This window comes from Ceratotherium simum, chromosome X, assembly GCF_057802395.1.
Source record: "Ceratotherium simum simum isolate JZ-2026a chromosome X, ASM5780239v1, whole genome shotgun sequence".
In the NCBI taxonomy this organism is placed as follows: Eukaryota; Metazoa; Chordata; class Mammalia; order Perissodactyla; family Rhinocerotidae; genus Ceratotherium; species Ceratotherium simum.
In genome coordinates, this window is record NC_141940.1 from 127,939,563 (window position 1) to 127,956,097 (window position 16,535).

General features: G+C 47.7%; 1 protein-coding gene across 1 annotated transcript in view; it reads right to left on the reverse strand.

Annotated features, from left to right (window-relative positions):
• LOC147912039 (CD99 antigen-like) overlaps window positions 1-16,227 on the reverse strand; it is a 42,052-nt gene extending 25,825 nt beyond the window's left edge. Inside the window, exons 1-2 of the mRNA XM_087426713.1 lie at window positions 16,071-16,227; window positions 47-76 (exon numbers count right to left, since the gene is read on the reverse strand). Coding sequence (XP_087282839.1) covers window positions 47-76; window positions 16,071-16,140 — 100 coding nt within the window. The 5' untranslated portion in view covers window positions 16,141-16,227. The remainder of the gene's footprint in view (window positions 1-46; window positions 77-16,070) is intronic.
• Window positions 16,228-16,535: the final 308 nt, after the last annotated feature.

Genomic DNA, 16,535 nt, shown 5'->3' on the forward strand with positions numbered 1-16,535 from the left:
ATAAAATATTCATTGTACTTTAAAAAATGGTTTTAATAGTACTCACCAGCAAGGGCATCCGATAAATCAAGATCATCTAAAAGGAAAAGAGTCCAGTTAGAAATAAGGAAAATAAAAGTAAATTTGAAAAGTAGGAAAACAGTAAAAATAAAGAGAGGGAGCATGGTATTTTTCTGGATTTTATGTTGTTTGTGCTATTAGGCGGCTTTTAAAATGTATAAGGTGTGATTTCTCTTCTCATTCTAAATATTCACTTTCACGTCTAAAAGTAAGAATGTTAGTTCACATTTGAGACAACTGATGATCTTAGAGTTTAGCAGCAATGAAAATAGTGGGAAAACATGATAATTCCGCACACGCATTACTCTAAAAAAGCAGATCCTTTGAAATAGGTAACAATTTCCGATACACGATGGAAAAAACATGCAGAATAAATGCCTCCTTTTTATTAGCAACTTCTCCGTAATGATACAACCAAATATACTTCTTGGAGAAAAACCAGACAACCGAGAAAACCACATAAACGTTTTTAATCTCCTGGGAGCCAAAAGAATGGGGAATCTGCTGGTACCCCATTGTTCTCTCCTGTCGCTCCCGTTTTTACCAAAACAATTTCAGTACCATTTCTATGTGGCTATTTCTGATGGACTGGAGAAAAGCAAAATTAAGAAAATTTTTGAAAAGGCTAGTTGGACTGTTTGGTCAGCTGGAAGGAGAGAGATGGTGGGTGACGATAATTGTGGGAGTCCAGATCCAAAGGGAACACGTCTCACATCTTGGGACACTTAATGCTCCACAAACATCCCACGGGAGCCACCTGAATGTTGGAATGTGTTCAGTTCTAGGGAATGTCTCAGACAGGTGACAGTCTAGAATTCTCTCTTGTGCACGTGTGCGTATGTGTTTTTTGTGTGTACATACGTGACTGCATGGTTTGTATATGTGCATTTGTTAGATATGTGCATGTACGGTTTATGTGTGTGCACATGTGTAGATGTGTGTGGTTTGTATGTGTGCATATGTGAACACACTTGTGGTATGTGCAAGTGTGTACATGTAGTTTGTGTGTGTGCATATGTGTAGGTGTGTGTGGTTTGTATGTGTGCATACGTGAACACACTTGCGGTATGTGCAAGTGTGTACATGTAGTTTGTGCGTGTACATATGTGTAGGTGTGTGTGGTTTGTATGTGTGCATGTGAACACACTTGTGGTATGTGCAAGTGTGTACATGTAGTTTGTGCGTGTACATATGTGTAGGTGTGTGTGGTTTGTATGTGTGCATATGTGAAGGTATGTGTCGGGTGGTGTGTGCACATGTGTTCAGGTGTGTGTAGGTGTGCATGTGTGTAGACGTGTACACATGGTTGGTGTGTACCTGCATGTAGATGTGACTACATATGGTTTGCGGTGTATGTTTGTGTGTGTGGTTGTGTGTTTCCACGCATGTATTAGGGATGGGCAGGCAGCAGCAGAGGCTCTGGGGCACAGCCCACACTGAACCCTCACCCGCACCCACAGTGGGGCTGCTTTCACAATCTCAGAGCCCTGACACGATGGTTTCTGCACCTGCAGTGATGCCAGACCAAAAAAACAAAAAAATGCAGTTACAGGTCTTCCTGCACACGTGGCAGACTTTCCCGAGGCGCAGATGGGGCTTTCATCAGTCCCAAAGACCCCAGTGGGGAGCAGAGAGGGCTCTTCGAATGCTAAAAACCAACTGCATCACACCGGAACATGCAATACAGATTTACAGGAATTCTCCCAATTCCTGTGATTTCAGGCTCATAAAGAGAGGATGATGACGGATGGAACCACCAAGGAAAAGAAACAAAACAGAAAGATGTCTTTATATGGACTCACATATGTATGTGTGTGCATGTGTGTGTGACCATGTGCACGTCTGCATTGCATGAGAGCATGTACATCTATGTGTGTGCATGTGCTCTGCATGCGAGCATGCATGTGTATGCAAATGCGTTGCATGGAAGTATGTGTGTGCACATTGCATGAGAGCATGTCTGTGCATGCATGTGTTACATGTGTGTGCATTGCATGTGTGTGCAACGTATGTGAGCATGTGTGTATGTATGTGTGTGCATGTGTCTGTCTGGCTGCTTGATAACACCGTGTCCAGGGCCTGATGCCCGTCCAGCACAGCTCGTCCCCTCCTGTCCTCGCCATCGCCTCCTCTTATTCTGCACGCCTGCACCCTGGGTTCATCATAGCTACTGACCTGGAACCCACTCTCACTAAAACGCTGCCTCCTCTCCCAGCCCAACCAGCCCTTCCAGGGGCCCCACACACTATGAGGAGGTCACAGCTCACCTCAGTGCCCTCCACGGACCCCCAAATGGCCCTGACACAACCTGATAATAGCAGACACAACAGGGATGGAGGGCAGACCCTCCAACCACCCCCAAGACCCCCCCACCCCACCGTGGCCTGCCTCTGTCTGCATGGCTCCCCTCTAGAGCCCCCTTCTTCAGACCATGGTGAACCTCACCATCTGGTCCCCAAAGCCAACCCCAGAGCCCACTGCTCCCTGGATCCCAAGGTCAGCCAACGGGGGTCCAGGGCTGGTGTGAAAGTGGACAGAAAAAATAAAACTGTGCCCCCTCTTGCCTGCCACCCCAGCCCCCTCCCCCCCACCCCAAGAGAATTCCATCTCTCCTGCAGCAAGAGCTTTTGGCTTCCTGCCTGATGTCTGGGCTGGCCACACTCAAGATCACTGTGCGACGAGGAACCCTCACAAGAGACCCCCTCTCAGCTGGGACGATTCCACCTCGGATCCCATCTCTCAGGACTCTCCCTGCCCCCTGGGGGACCCACCTTCCTGGATACGGAGCCCCACCCTCACCATTCGCTCCTCAAGTGACTGCAAAACCCTGGTGAGCAGTACCCGGGAATGTTCCCTATACGCCGCCCCATAGAAACTAGGGGGAAGGGGAGGCGGCCAGCTCTCGGTTTCATGAAGCAAAGGACCCCCTTAATCATAAACAAGCACTCAACTCCGGGAGCCTTCCTGTACTGCACATACCTGGTGGCCAGGTTTCCCAGGTATGTGCACAGGTGTGCACAAAGGATGCAAATACATTCTGCTTTCGGCTGAAACCCCCACAGGAAACCCAATGATTCCACACCATGTAGCTTGACCAGCTGAAAACTCCTCCTCATCTATTGCTAATGTAATCTAGCTAACTGGTCCACCAGTCCCAAGCCAGCAGTTATGACTCTGTGGTCATGGGCAGGGGCTCCCAGCTCTGGGCAGAAGCCCGTCTGCGCCTGCTGCTCCCGCACTGACAAACGTGGAGAAAACTCCCCCCATGGGGCTGTGATGTGCTGCCACATGGACCAGGAGCCTGGGGGCATCCGGGGGCCAGTGTTGGACATCGAGGCATGACCAAGGTTCCCAGTAAATGTGCACTCAGCCCGTCTGTCAGCAGAAACTCGGAGAGCCTCTGTGGTTTCCACCGGCTCCCTCAAAGCCGCAGATGTTCCGGGAGCAGGCAGTGAGTCATGCAGGGCGAGGCCACTGCCCCGACAAAGGGACGGCCTGAGTCACCACCAATAGCACACTCCCTTCTGATCCCAGCTGTTTTACTTTGTGATTCAGACCAGTCATCCTGAGATCCAGACGAGCCGCCTGAAGTCCCCAAGGGCAGCCGGGGCCTTTGGGCCCCCTGGGGAATGTGAACCCAGCTTCAACCGTGTCACAAACCTGCTCACCCCACAAACACTGCTGGAAGCCAGAACGGGGCTGCTCTCAAATTCTATTCATACAGGCATACGGGTGCACAAATAAAGACTAGCTGGGAAATATTTATGATGATAAACTGTGGAAATTATAAACTATATAATCTATACAGGGAACCTATAAATTATGTAAATAAAATAGAAAGAAAAATAGAAAATATAGTTTCAATGATAAATGACAGAAAGTAAAAATTATATGATGTATACTTTATACATAAAACTTTTAAATTATATAAATAAAAAATAAAATAGAAATAAAACATAGAAATAACAGAAAAGAAATAAAATAAAAATAAAATAATAAGTTATAGAATTTACAAATTCTATAATCTACAATTTATACACAGGATTGATAAATTCTATAATCTATAATTTATATATACAATTTATATATATATAATTCTATATTCTATAATCTATAATTTGTACATAGAATTTATAAATTCTATAAATAAATACACAAAATTAAAATAGAAATAAATCATAGAAATAAAATTAGAACATAAATGAAATATATTTATAATAAACTATAGAAATGACAAATTATATAATTTATAATGTACATATAGAATTTATACATTATATAAATAAAGTAGAAATAAGTTATAGAAATAAAACAAGAATGTTTATAATAATAAATTATGGAAATTGAATAATTATACATAATTATAAACTACATAATTTATAATTTACCCAACTTATAAATTATATAAATAAGTATGCATAAATAAAGTAGAAATTGCATTATAGAAATAAAATTAGAATAGAAACTCTTGATGTGGGGTCCCCTGCATATGGACTATTCTAGTGCAAAGGCCCTTGTAGACAGAGGACGCGGGAGGGGGATCCTCAAATTCTCCAGGTGAGGAGGGACCCTGATGGCAAAAGCTGATGGTGATTGCTGTTTCAGTTTATTTTATTTCTAAATATTTGAAACACCCTTATTTTTCTGTAGCTAGGAATGAACTCCTTCAGAGATATTTTTGCCCATTCTCAGGACGTATAATTTAACATTCTGGCTCATAGACTTTTAGCGTCATCATCTTTTCCAAAATACTGCAGTCCTGGGTCCATGTGCACAGGAATTCGCGTCAAGGAGTGAATTTTCTGGTGCAAAAAACTCTGGGGACTTCACGCTGAACTTTGCCAAGTTTTGGAAAAAGCCAGAGAACCTCCTGAAACTGTGGGCTGGGCTCAGTGTGGCGTGGACCAGAGGATTTGGGGCTTTGGGGAGTGTCTTGACATGAGTATAGCCATGTTTGGCTGCTCCATTGACCTACAGCCACCAGCACAAACAGAAATACCAAGCTGCTTTCTGTGTGGTGGGAACTGGCCCTTCCCCCACAGAGAGAGTTGCAAGTTGTAACATTTCAAGGCTCTTGGAGCGTCCTAGCACGGGATGGACTGGCCATCTGGGCCGGGCTAGGACGATAACCAAAGAGAACTATGCACGTACACAACTACTGGGCTGGGACGTTAGCCAGGGGGCTCAGTGCACATACGCCACTGATAACCATTTTGTGCATGGAAACACTAAATGCTTGCTCTGCAAACTCTGTAATTGCTTACTCTGAAAATCACTGATGGTATAAAAACTGCTGGAAACTGAGCCCCGGTGAGAGTTCCACCTGTGGAAGGGACACCTTGCCCAGGACGTGTGATCCTTGCCCAGCCGCGTCGATTGACAGGGCTCTCCCGGCAGTGGGGCGTGGATGTTGTGAGTAACTGATTTGATGTGAAGTAATTGATTTGATATGAAGTAATTGATTTGATGTGTTCTCTTTTCGGTCAACCTGGTGTTTCTCTTTCTGGTTGATTTGTGTCATTTCTCTTCAGCTGATGTGGGCGTTTTCCCTTTCCAGTCGGGCTGATGTTTTTTTTCCCTCTTAATATTTGACCTATTTGGATCTGTTTGCAGACTGTTGCCTTTACTATCCTCTATATAATAAAATATACCTTCGGTCCATTTGTTTGGAGTGGAAAGTGTCTTTTACGTCTCCGATCGAATCCCCGAACCTCTCATAACAGGGAGTCACCCCAGGGATGCCTCTGCAAACAGATTCCTGGCTCCCCCTCCTAAAGGCTCTGATTGAGTGGGTTGGGGCCAGGCCTGAGAACCGGCATTTCTAACTATCTCCCGGGGGATGCTGACCAGTCAGCCCAGGGACCCCTCCTTGGGGACCCACTGGACGGCTCATGAGGTGGGATAGGATGGCGGGGACAGCCCGGGACCCTGCCCTCTCTCACCCCTGCTGCAGAGTGCTGGGTCCACGATCCCAGCAAACCCAGTCTCTCTCGTTTGGGAAACTGAGGCATTGCACTCCGGAAGGCAAGCCCAGAATCTGAATGAGAGCCTCAACTCCATTTCCAACCTCATCTCCAACCACCTCCCCACCTGCACTCCCTCCAAACTGCCCACTGCCCTGCCCATTCGGGCTGGCCCCAAATCACCCGTCACACGGTCCCAAACTTTATCAGATCATGAGACCTTTCTGTCTCCGGAAACTGGCCCGGGGCCCAAAAATAGACTCGACAGTTTTGTTTATCAACCACAGCCGATTCTCATCATTGGTGACGGTAACATTCTGAGAGTTTCCCGGAAACGCTGAATTCACTAATATTCAATCGCTGCTCCTAAGAGAAATACAGGGCTAGGTTCCTGCAGCCTAGGGTCACATTTTCATCAGTCAATCAATATGTAACCTAGTTGACGTGTGTTTCTGTTTAAAGGCACCTGATTGAATCTGTATTGTGGGTTCATCAATATTGAACTTCTCGCCAACAGCACTGTAACTCATGCCCAGAGGAAGCTCATCACACACACGCGTTTTCTCCGTAAGGCACATCGAAGCCTTTTTCTGCTCAGGGACACAAGACAGCTCTTTGGCCCAACACCTGGGGGCCGTTTTAGACAGCAAAATCTCCAACCAAAAGTACAAAAACGCAAAAACGTGGCACTAAATAGACCACAAAAAGGATGCTTGTTGACAGTCTGAGAGCTGAAAGGCAACTCAAATTTTTTGCCACTCTGCGTGTCGGTGAACGTGGAGAGTATTGATTTGGGAGTCATAAATAAATTTCAGCAAGGAGGCAAATTCACAAATATGGAATCTATGAATACTGGGGATGGACTGTACTTCACTTCAAACAACTTAACCACAGTACTTCCTGGGGTGTCCAATAGATGTCACCATGTGTCCCTCGAAAATTTACAATCACCCCAGCATCCTGTGAATGAGTTTCAAGGCCCTGGGAGTCACACAGTTTGAGCACCTCAGCCCTCCACTGGGATCCTCTATGTGGCCATAAATGCCTTCTTTCCATACCAGGAAAACTCCTATTCATGCCTCAAAGCCCTGAGAAAATGCTGCCTCCTCTTGGAAGCCCTCCGTCCACCCTCCCAGCCACATTGAAGCATTTTTCCACAGGCAATTGTTATGCATATTACTGTTTGAGAAGCATGACTGCAGATCTTGGTTCTCAACTCTGGCTGCACATTACAATCACCCAGGGAGATTTCACAAGGCTAGATGCTCAAGGGGTACACCAGGCCAATTAAATCAGAAACTTTGGGGGCTGGAACCCAGTTACCACAGGATGCCAATGCGTGGCCAGCTTTGCATACACCCCTGCTATAGATTTTTACTTGCTTAATATGGCTTGTCCCTTCCCTCCCACGCCTGCTGCCTTGGTCCAGACTCTGTTAACAGCCTCGGTTCCTCCAACCTGCTCTCCACACTGCTGACCACAGAGGGGTCTTCTGCAGGTAGGCGAGAATGTGCAACTGTCTGCTTAAAACCCTCCAGGTGAGTTTAAAATCCACATCCTGGCAACGGAGGCCGCCCATCAGGTAGCCCCTGCAGTTCTGGCTTTCTCTAGTATGACGTCCTATTCCTGGAAACTCGGTGATCAGGGAGGTCCTCGCCTGTGAGGAGCCCTCTTTGACCCCCAAGGGGTAGCGTGGTCCCTGCTTCTCTTTAGGACACTGCACCAAAAAGGGTGCACCTTGGTTACCACTCTCCAGGCAGAGACGAGAGAATGGGGATCAGGTATTTCTTGTCTGGGCCCCTAGCAAACAGCGAGGAATGTACACATACTGCTTAAAATTCAACCTGTGCTGGCTGAAGGCATGTGTGAGACAGCCAGTGGCTCTGTGTGTGGATAGACTGATGGGTGGGTGGTTGGACGGGTGGGTGGATGGATAGATAGTAGGCAGGTACACAAATAAAGATACCTAAAAGAAAAAGGTAGATGCTAATTCTAAATAAATGATGGAGGATAGATGAAGCATGGATCAATGGATGGACTGATGGATGGGTGGATGGTGGATGGATAGATAGATGGATGGATGGTGGATGGATAGATAAATGGATGGATGGATGGGTGGACAGGTGGCTGAGCAGGTAGACAGCTGGGCAGATAGATGGATGGATCGACTCATGGATACATAAGTAGATGGATGGATGGGTGGATGGATGGATAGATGGTTGGACAGATGGATGGACGGGTGGGTGGGTGGATGAGTGGATGAATAGATGGATGGATGGATGGATCGTGGATAGATGGATAAATAGACGGATAAATAGACGGGCAGGTGGATAGATGAACTGATGGATAGATGAATGGATGAACAGATGGATGGATGGGTAAGTGGAGGAACAGATGGACAGACAGGTGGATGGATGAATGGATGGGTGAATGGATGGACGTGTCAATGGATAGATGAGTGGGTAGATGAACTGATGAATAGATGGATGGATGGTTGAGTGGATGAGCTGATGGATGGGTAGGCATCAAGTTAGAGCATGGACACCATGAAATGAAAGAGGCCTCAGTGACTGATCTTAGAAAGATTCACTACCATGATTCCGGGGACTTGTCTTCCACGCTGAGTTGAGTTTCGCTAAAGACAAGACATTCTCCTCCCCTGTCAAGCCACATTACCAGTAGAGGCAGCTCTCCCTCCAGGATCCACAGAACCACACTTGGAGAACTGGGTGCTGCCTACACATGCGCCTGCCAATGCCCAGCCCAGTGGCCTCAAGGCCCACATCTTGCTATCCAATATAAATCAGATTACACAGGTAGGCCTGGGTACGAGTGATTTGTCTAAGTTCCCAGGAGATCGTGCTGTGGGGCCAGTGCTGAGCACCTCAGATCCGGGCCTTCAGAAGCCACTGAAGGGTTACTGACCAGGTCTGCATTTCGAACCATCACCCAAGCATCAGGACAGAGAACAGGGGAGGGAGAAAGGCACGAAGAGGAGCAGCTCTGAGACTGGCATCTTCTTGACCTGGGCCCTGGAGAGCTGGTTTAATATAATCAGTTTCCTTTGCAATCCTATGTATTTTATCTTGTGCATAAAAAAAAAATATTGTTCTGAGAGGGAGCCCCAGGCCTCCACAAAGAGCTCAAGGAGTCCAGGGAAGAAACTAGTTAAGGGTCTCGCATGTGTCTGGAAGGATGTCAGGGGTGGGGGTGTGGGTCTCAAAAAAAAAAAAAAAGCAGAAATGGAGAAAGGAGCATGGGTAGAGAAAGATTCAGAATAATGAGATTGTGTGTGCCTCCAACTGGAAACCGCTTGAGATAGGCTGCTGCAGCCATCTATCAATCATCTATCTATCTATCTATCTATGTATCTAACACCTAATTATCTATCATCTATCCATGAATCATCTATCTATTTATCTATCAATCTATCTCATCTATCTTTATTATCTATCATCTATCCATGAATCATCTATCTATTTATCTATCAATCTATCTCATCTATCTTTATTATCTATCATCTATCACCTATTTATCAATCATCTGTCATTCATCTATCATCTATCTACGTACCATCTGTCTTTACCATCTATCCATCTTGTATCTATCTATCTATCTATCTATCATCATCTATCCTCTATGCATCATCCATGCATCTATCTATCTATCTATCTATCTATCTATCTATCTATCTATCTATCATCTATCTATCACAACCAGCCAGGCCACTGGTCCTTAAGTAACCTCCTCAGCAGGGAGGTCCCCGCCCTCATCTTTCACGCAGCCCTCCATCCCAGATCGCCGAGAGACAACTGTGCACAACCATCTCCCCCTCACTCTGAGACCCATTCAAACCCTTTCCTCTTCCTGCTATATCACGTTGTGTTAAATACCTAAGAATTCTCCTTACTATATCCGTTCATCCGGTGAGGTACATTTTGTGCTGAGTACGTGGCAAAGGGCCCCGTCTCAACGCACCTTTAGACCTGAACGCATGCCCTTCTCCAAAAGAAGAGAGCTAACAAGAGAAGTTGACTGGCAATATTTGGGTTCTTCAACATTTGCAAAATCTATATGGCTCCAAGTCCCTGTGCCATGAATACAACGTAATCTATTCATCCTTTGTCCATGAGTACCCCGCATCCCCTGTGTTCTTGTGGAAATGTATGCATCTTCCGCTCTGCCCGCACCCCTTCCAGATCCATGCTCACCAGAGCACCATCAGGGCCCGGGGAGGTTCTGGCTGTGCAGAAACAAGGAGAAGAAACCGGAATTCTCCGGCTACATTGTCTCAGGATGAGTAATGCCTTCCAAGCACCGGAATGTAACAGCAGATCTCGCACTTCAGCTGCCTTCTCAGGAAGGGTGGTTAACTCAAGGAATTAAAATGAATTCTTTTTTCAAAAGCACCCTCGGAGCAATCATCTATGATCTATCCTCTATCCATCATCCATCTCTCTTGCAAACGTTGCTGGTAAACTTCTCAAAAACTAAGGGATCCTGCCAAAAACTTCAAAATCAAGAAAGCAAAGTGATTTCAAGGGCTTTCGATTTGCAAAAGCTTTCAAACTCTTTGCGCTGCCATCCACAGAAACCGACACGTTTTACATCAAGGCCCCGTCCTCCCAGACAGAGGAAGCGTGAACAAACCCTCACCGACGCTGACTTAGCACGGCTTGTTCGGAACACGCTGATGTTTTCCACTCTAATCGACTTAATTTTCCTCTTTTCAATGCTGCTGGCTGCACACCAAATTCACCGCCCATCAATGGGTCTCAACTTGCCATTAGAGAAACACCGGTTTGAGGGCTTGCCTGTAACTCTGGGGGGAGGGAAAAGGAAGTTTCTGGTTTCTTGTTTAGGGGAGACTACACGAGGGATGGTGGCAACACTGAGTCATTCTAAAACAACGGCAAAACACACCCATATATGCCATCCTCCCCAAACTGGAGAGATCAGCCACACAAAGACTAACAACAGGAAACTCAAGAAAAAGAACTCATCTGGTCCCTAGGGATGTGAAAAATACTGTTAACTATGCAAATACAGATAAAATTGTTGGTTAGTTACCATCTTTCACCCAAGAGATTGGCACAAACAAAAAGGAACATCCAGCGTTGGACAGCCCACCAGCACTGCCTGTAACCACATTCAGAAACAAGATGGTGTCATCAAGTTGGACCAACAATTTGTGTGTCCTACAGAGCCTGGCAATTCTCCCAGGAGGAGGGGAATGTAGCAAAATGGTCACAGCTGTTAACTCTGATGGAAACGTGTGTCTGTTCAATGCGTCTCTAGTAAGGTTTCAGGGCGAATATAAATTAAAAATAAGAGTCCTGTTGAAAATTAGAGAGTTCTCACCTCTCCACGTCCCTTCTTTCCCTGAATTTCTTTCTCTGTCCTTTTCAACTGTATGTAAATCTTTTTAATGGCTAAATGAGCCTCGTGAAAATACGTCTATCATGGGTTGTACTCACTTAGCTGCATAAATGCGTGAAATCTCGTTCTGTCTTTGCAATCTTCACAGGCTGCCTGCGATGCTCATGACATTCTGGTGTCATGCTATTTCAATAATAAAATTGTCTTCTCTCCCTTCTACCTTTGGGAGTGGTTTTCTGGGTTGGGAGAGGATTTGGCATTTAATTATAATTCCCCAGCACCTTTCCTATTCCATTGACGAGTCTCCCATAAGTAACACCTACCTCGAAAGCGTTGGCATGACTTGTTTCATTAAGTTCATGTTGATTATAATGCTGGCTGGCAGTTAATAACTTTCAAGTACGTGTCTTTCTCTGAGGCTTGGAAAATGGCCCCTCTGTCTGCAGAAAATATTTCTCAAACACTCCATGATCAATCCCAAGAATTGGCAAAGGAGATCACAGAGCAATCTCTATTGATTCCCTGGGGGCAGACACCCAGATATTAGAACAAACCACACGAGGAAGACTCAGGAAAAGTCTTATGCCCCGTGTCTCTCTCCAGCCTCCAAGAGGGCCAGGCACCTTGTAAGATGCTCCTCAAGTATCTGAATGATTCAACGTAGAGCCAGAATGCTGAGTGATTTTGAGCCTCCAAAGACACATCAGTCTTACTTCTAACCCCATCTATTAGTCATAAATAACATGATTCTTTTCCCCTCAAAGAAGCCGTTGTGATGGGAACATCTCAGTCAGAATAAACACCATGAGTTCCATGTGTGTGGTAGTCAGTCTCCTTCAGGGGGAAAACATCAGCTGGAAAGAATTCCAGATATCGTCCACGCAATCCTGGTGTGACTCCTACATGTTGAGTTGGTGCAACTCCTCCATGAGCTGCATCCTTTCTAAATGGGAGCAGGCAACTAGCATATCATCTAGATGAAGAGACCTGTTTCCCCTCCTCTCCCAAATCAAATATTTTAATATCTCAAGATGCCAAAAAAAAGTGTTAAAGAGTCATTGGAGAAAAGGGAACCCTCATACTCTGCTGGTGGGAATGCAAACTGGTGCAGCCTCTATGGAAAATATTATGGAGATTTCTCAAAAAATTAAAAATAGAAATACTATATGACCCAGATATCCCATACTGGGTCTTTATCCAAAGAACATGAACTCACCTACACAAAGAGGTTTATGCACCCCTGTATTCATTGCAGCATTATTCACTATAGCCAAGACGTGGAAGCAACCCAAGTGCCCATCAACGGATGAACGGATGAAGAAGATGGGATGTATATATATACAATGGAATACTACTCAGCCATAAAAAAGACAAAATCATCCCATTTGCAACAACATGGATGGACCTTGAGGGTATGATATTAAGCGAAATAAGGCAGACAGAGAAAGACAAACACTGCAAGATTTCACTCACATTCGGGAGATAAACAAACACACAGACAAAGAGAATAGATTAGTGGTCACTAGAGGGGGGCGGGCACAAGGGTTAAAGGGACACATTTATATGGTGACTGACAAAGAATAATGTACAACTGAAATTTCACAATGTTATAAACTATTATGACCCCAATAAAATAAAATTAAAAAAAAAAAGTGTTGAAGCATCATAAACAGAGAACGTAGAAAGATACAAAGTCCAGGGACAAATGCAAACGCAATTAACTCTGATCAGAGCCAACCCTGCGGGCGGTCAATGAAGGCAAACAGGCCTTTCCTCTGCCAGGGAGGCAGAAACAGGCACCCATTGGGCAGAGATGAGAGCCATCAGGAAACTGGAAAAATCAAGCCCACACTCGCCTCAATGGGGGCAAGGAAATCCCAGAGAGACGTGTTGCCCAAGAGACCTCGGTTGGGTAGGCGTCCGAGTTCTCCAACAGTGCCAGCTGCTCTGCAGACGCCCAAAACAAAACCACCCTTCCGACGATTCCGTGTGGGCTCCTGTATTCAGCATCCTCCTGGACCCATGTCACACCCATCCCTCACTTAGGTCTCCCTGAAATTTTAGAGTCTGGGGTGTGATTATTCTAACTGGAGAAAGAAGACTGAATCCACATATCCAGCTACCAACAGCCTTTCAGTCTTACACAAATTCCAGGATTTTTCATCCTCAGCACTAATGACATGTGGGGCTGGACTATTCTCTGATGTGGGGCCATCCTGTTCACTGTAGGGTGTTGGTCTCCACCCACCAGATGCCTGGGGCATCCTCACCCAGTGGGACAACCAGAAATGTCTCCGGGCATTTCCAAGTGTCCCCTACTAGGGAGCCCTGTTCCATCTAGGGTTGAAGTTGCCTCTTTCCTTCTCAGCCTCTCCTCTCTCCATCCCTCACTGTTCCATGGGAAGTTTCTGAAGAAACCTGGAAACACTGGGGCCTAGGGTTCCACGGACTCTGAAATTAGGCCAGCACTACGAGAACCAAACTGAAGATCTGTCCCCTGGCTCAATGGACTTTTGTAGCCAGAAGGGAAACCAAGCCAAACGCATTTTTCTATGAGATGGTATGTTCTGAGCTTCCCCAACTTGAAAGCAAACTTTCCTCATAAAACCCCTTTTGTATCTTTGGAACAGCCTGTTCCTGCCCCTGACCCCAGAAGGATCCGGGAGGGAAGTGCTGTGGAGGGGGTGCCCTCAAGGAAATCACCAAGTACTGAAGCCCGCTCCTTGATCTGCTCTTTTGGGGTGAAGCTGGCTCCCCTCGCCTCTCTGCCCCCAACTCCGTGCTCCCCCCCAGCTGGCTGCCACCAGATCTTCAACATCACCTTACTGAATACATCAACAATCTTAGAGTTGCTGAGTACAATCTGCATAGAAATTGGGCAATTCCACGCTAACACTGTTGGGGGTTTTCTAAACGTTACAAAATGACTTGTTTGAGGCCCAAAGAATATTAGGCTGCCCCAATGCGGAATCCCACATCTGCCGGCAAAACCATGTCGAGAGAGAGTTCAAAACCCAGCCAAGCCCTCACACTCATGAAGAATTACCACCTTGCCCCCACCCCCCGGAGTTCTAGAATTAACGCGACCAGCATCATTCTTGTGGCCCTGTGTCCTACTTAGATAATTCTCATCCCCCAGTAGATGGCACATCCTTGGGCACCCAGAACCACTTTTGATCCCTTTCCCCAGGGCCCTGCACACAGTAGGCTCCCGGTGAGGAATGAATCCACGCAGAATGAACGAACGCATAGCCAAAGGGATCCAAGAAAAATCCTTTGAAAGCAGGTGCCATTCGAACAAATGCAGCAGGAAAAAACTCAATGACGGAATCATTTCTGTTGCAGCGGCCGGGCAGGATGAGAAGGACATTTAGGAAGGAAAGAAAGAAACCCAAGAGGAAAACCACTTCAGGCCCACCTCAGAACGCACCATTAGGAGGCTACCTGGGGGCACACTTGAAAACTGGAAGCTAAGTTAGCAAATCCTCCCCCACAAAACCAGGGGACAGGACTCAAAAAAAACCCTCTAGTGCTGAGAACCAAATTTCCAGGCTGCAACTAGGGGCCTTCTCTGTTCTGTTTCTCACTCCTAAAATGTGTCCACCACCCAGCAGACCAGCCCTGCAACTCCACTCCCGGCCAGGCTGGTCCCCTTAAAAGTCTGGCCGTATTAACGATGCAAAAAATAACAGACCGTTAATTAGAGAAAGCGTTATAAAAAGTCACACCCAGCGTGATCTCGTTTGTTTTTTTATAATTATTTTTTCCTCCCCAAAGCCCCAGTACATAGCTGCACACGCTGGTTGCAGCTCCCAGCTTTGCTTTTAAAAGGAGAGAAACACAAGATTTCATTTTAAAAACAGAAAAAAGCACAGTAAACGGAAACAGCCCAGTTCAGTGATGAGTGCGGGCGATCACTGAGGTTTTGACACTTTTTCTTTGTTTTCCGAACTATCTACTCGGACACCCTGACTGCTGCAAACACGTTTCTTTTTGCTGTGTCGCGCCTCACCGGAGCCGGGCGCACAGCGCGCCCTGAGGTCGCCGCGGCACGGGCACACAGAGTGTTTTTGAACGTTTCTAGGGCTCTAAGTTTTCTCTAACTTTCCCGTCCCCTCCCCCCGGGTTCAGGCTCCCGAGCCGAGTCCAAATTTAGGCCGAGGACGCAGGGCGTGGCTCCGGGAGGCCGCTCGCGGCGGCCACGGCGCGAGCCAGAACAAGACCCGGGTCCCCGCGCCCCGGAGTACCCCTGGGGGGGACCCGGGGAGGCTGCGAGAGCGCAAACGCATGCTCGGGAACCGCAATAAAGCCCCCCGGGTGGGGAGATCGAAAGCCACCCCTCCGCGGGTCCCTCCGACTTTAAGAGTTTGTGATTCTGAATGCGAACGTTGACATTTCACCTCTGGAGTGAGTCCAGACCGGCCCCGGAAGAAAGTTGGAGGAAAGGCAGTGCGGCCGCCTCCTTGGGGCGTTGCCCACCCGTTGGCACAGCGCCTGCCGTCCTCCGGGGAGGAGGGCCCGGGGTCCCCGGTGCGTCCCTCTCGATGCGCTCCCTCCCACAGCCCGGTGCGCTCCCCAAGGTGCGCCCCTCCCTGCGGTCCCCAAGTGGGTCTCCTGGCCCGGCCCGCGCCCCTCATGCCCACTGCCACGGCCCCGCCGCTCGCTCACCCTGGGAGGACACCAGAATGCTGAACAGGCCGACCAGCAGCAGCAGCGCGAGGGCAGCCCGGCGCGCCATGGTGCGCCCGGAGCCGCGCACGGACAGTCTCAGAAGTGGCGGCGGCGGGAGGGACCCCCACCTCGGGCGGGGCCCGCGGCAGGAGGGGTGGGGCCTGTTGCCCCGCCCCAGCCTGCGCTCGCCCCGCCTGCGGCCGCCCCCACCCCCGAGGCCCGGGGGAGACCTGAGGGCGGGCGCCCGGGGAGCTGTGGAGGGGGCGGAGCGGGAGAGGGGCCCGGGTCACCCAGGGCGGCCTCGGCGGGGTGCAATGAAACCTCCTCCTGTCTCGGAAAAGTGGGGGGTGGGGTGTCCCGCCCCTAACGAGAACCCCAGGACTACCCCGAAAGTAGCAAATAGAACCCGTTTTCTGTTTGGAAAAGCACGGGGGGCCCCTTGCCCCGGAATAGAAGCTCCAG